This window comes from Glycine soja, chromosome 12 (genome assembly GCF_004193775.1).
Source record: "Glycine soja cultivar W05 chromosome 12, ASM419377v2, whole genome shotgun sequence".
NCBI classification, from domain to species: domain Eukaryota; kingdom Viridiplantae; phylum Streptophyta; class Magnoliopsida; order Fabales; family Fabaceae; genus Glycine; species Glycine soja.
In genome coordinates this window covers 615,184-616,015 of record NC_041013.1, presented here as the reverse complement: position 1 = coordinate 616,015, position 832 = coordinate 615,184, and the positions used below count along the sequence as shown (strand labels likewise).

Here is an 832-nt window from a genome sequence, read left to right as displayed (position 1 = left end):
TGTTGTTCCTCCTCCACACAATGCATGGGTCTACAGACTATGGCCCCTTATCCATTTGGCTGTGTTGAAGCAAAATATCTAAGTCTAATTAATGTGCATAATATTCTTCTTTGTTAGCGTGAAGAAAGAGACTACCAGTTATCGAGTGACAGGTTTATCTTCTTCTGCTTGGTAGCTTCAATTCCATCTACCTGTTAAGTGTTATTTATATTCCACACTGTCATCAATCAGTAAACAAAGTTAAATCTGATCCTTCATTCCCTTCTTCCATGGCAGCTCTCACTGTTGGCCACTGTTGCTGTAGCAAAAGGGTACCTTCATCTCATCATGAATTCACTAACAGAAGCAGATCACCCAGGATTTTTATTCTATCATCTTGCCATGGTAGAACACCAGATCCCAAAGAAAAGAAAGATGATCATAAGATGGGAGAAGGAAAGCTGAGCTTGTTGAAATGGAAAATGTTAAACGACATTGAGAAGGTAGGGAAGAGGGTGAAGCAGAATTTGAGTCCACAGCAAAAGCAAAAGGGTGATTGGAAAGACTTGTTGCTGATGAGTATATCGTTTGCAGTTTATGTGTACATATCCCAGATGCTAGTTTGTGCCTATTTTGCTTGGACCTCTATGCCCAAACCCATCTGGTAGCTAAGCTAGTTAATTACTTGTCATCTTCACTTGCCTTTCATTTGTAGAAAAAGATCATCATTATGATTATAAGAGAAGAATAAGATGTGTGTATTGGTCATGTATACTATACACGAGTGACAGTAATATGTATTCGTCAATGGTAATAGATGATGGCTGTTTTATTATTTTTACTTTGGTTATGA

The 832-nt window shown here is 38.0% G+C and overlaps 1 protein-coding gene across 1 annotated transcript; it reads left to right on the top strand.

Moving 5' to 3' along the window:
* LOC114378602 lies at positions 1-832 on the top strand. Its single transcript, XM_028337249.1, has 2 exons — positions 1-152; positions 277-832. Exons 1-2 carry the CDS (start codon positions 92-94, stop codon positions 645-647), a joined length of 432 nt encoding a protein of 143 aa, XP_028193050.1. The 5' UTR covers positions 1-91; the 3' UTR covers positions 648-832.

Excerpts from the sequence above, each read along its gene's own strand:
- LOC114378602 (XM_028337249.1), top strand. The coding sequence starts at position 92 with ATGTGCATAATATTCTTCTTTGTTAGCGTGAAGAAAGAGACTACCAGT. Across the intron at positions 153-276 it reads TACCAGTTATCGAGTGACAG|CTCTCACTGTTGGCCACTGT; the intron begins GTTTATCTTCTT and ends CTTCCATGGCAG.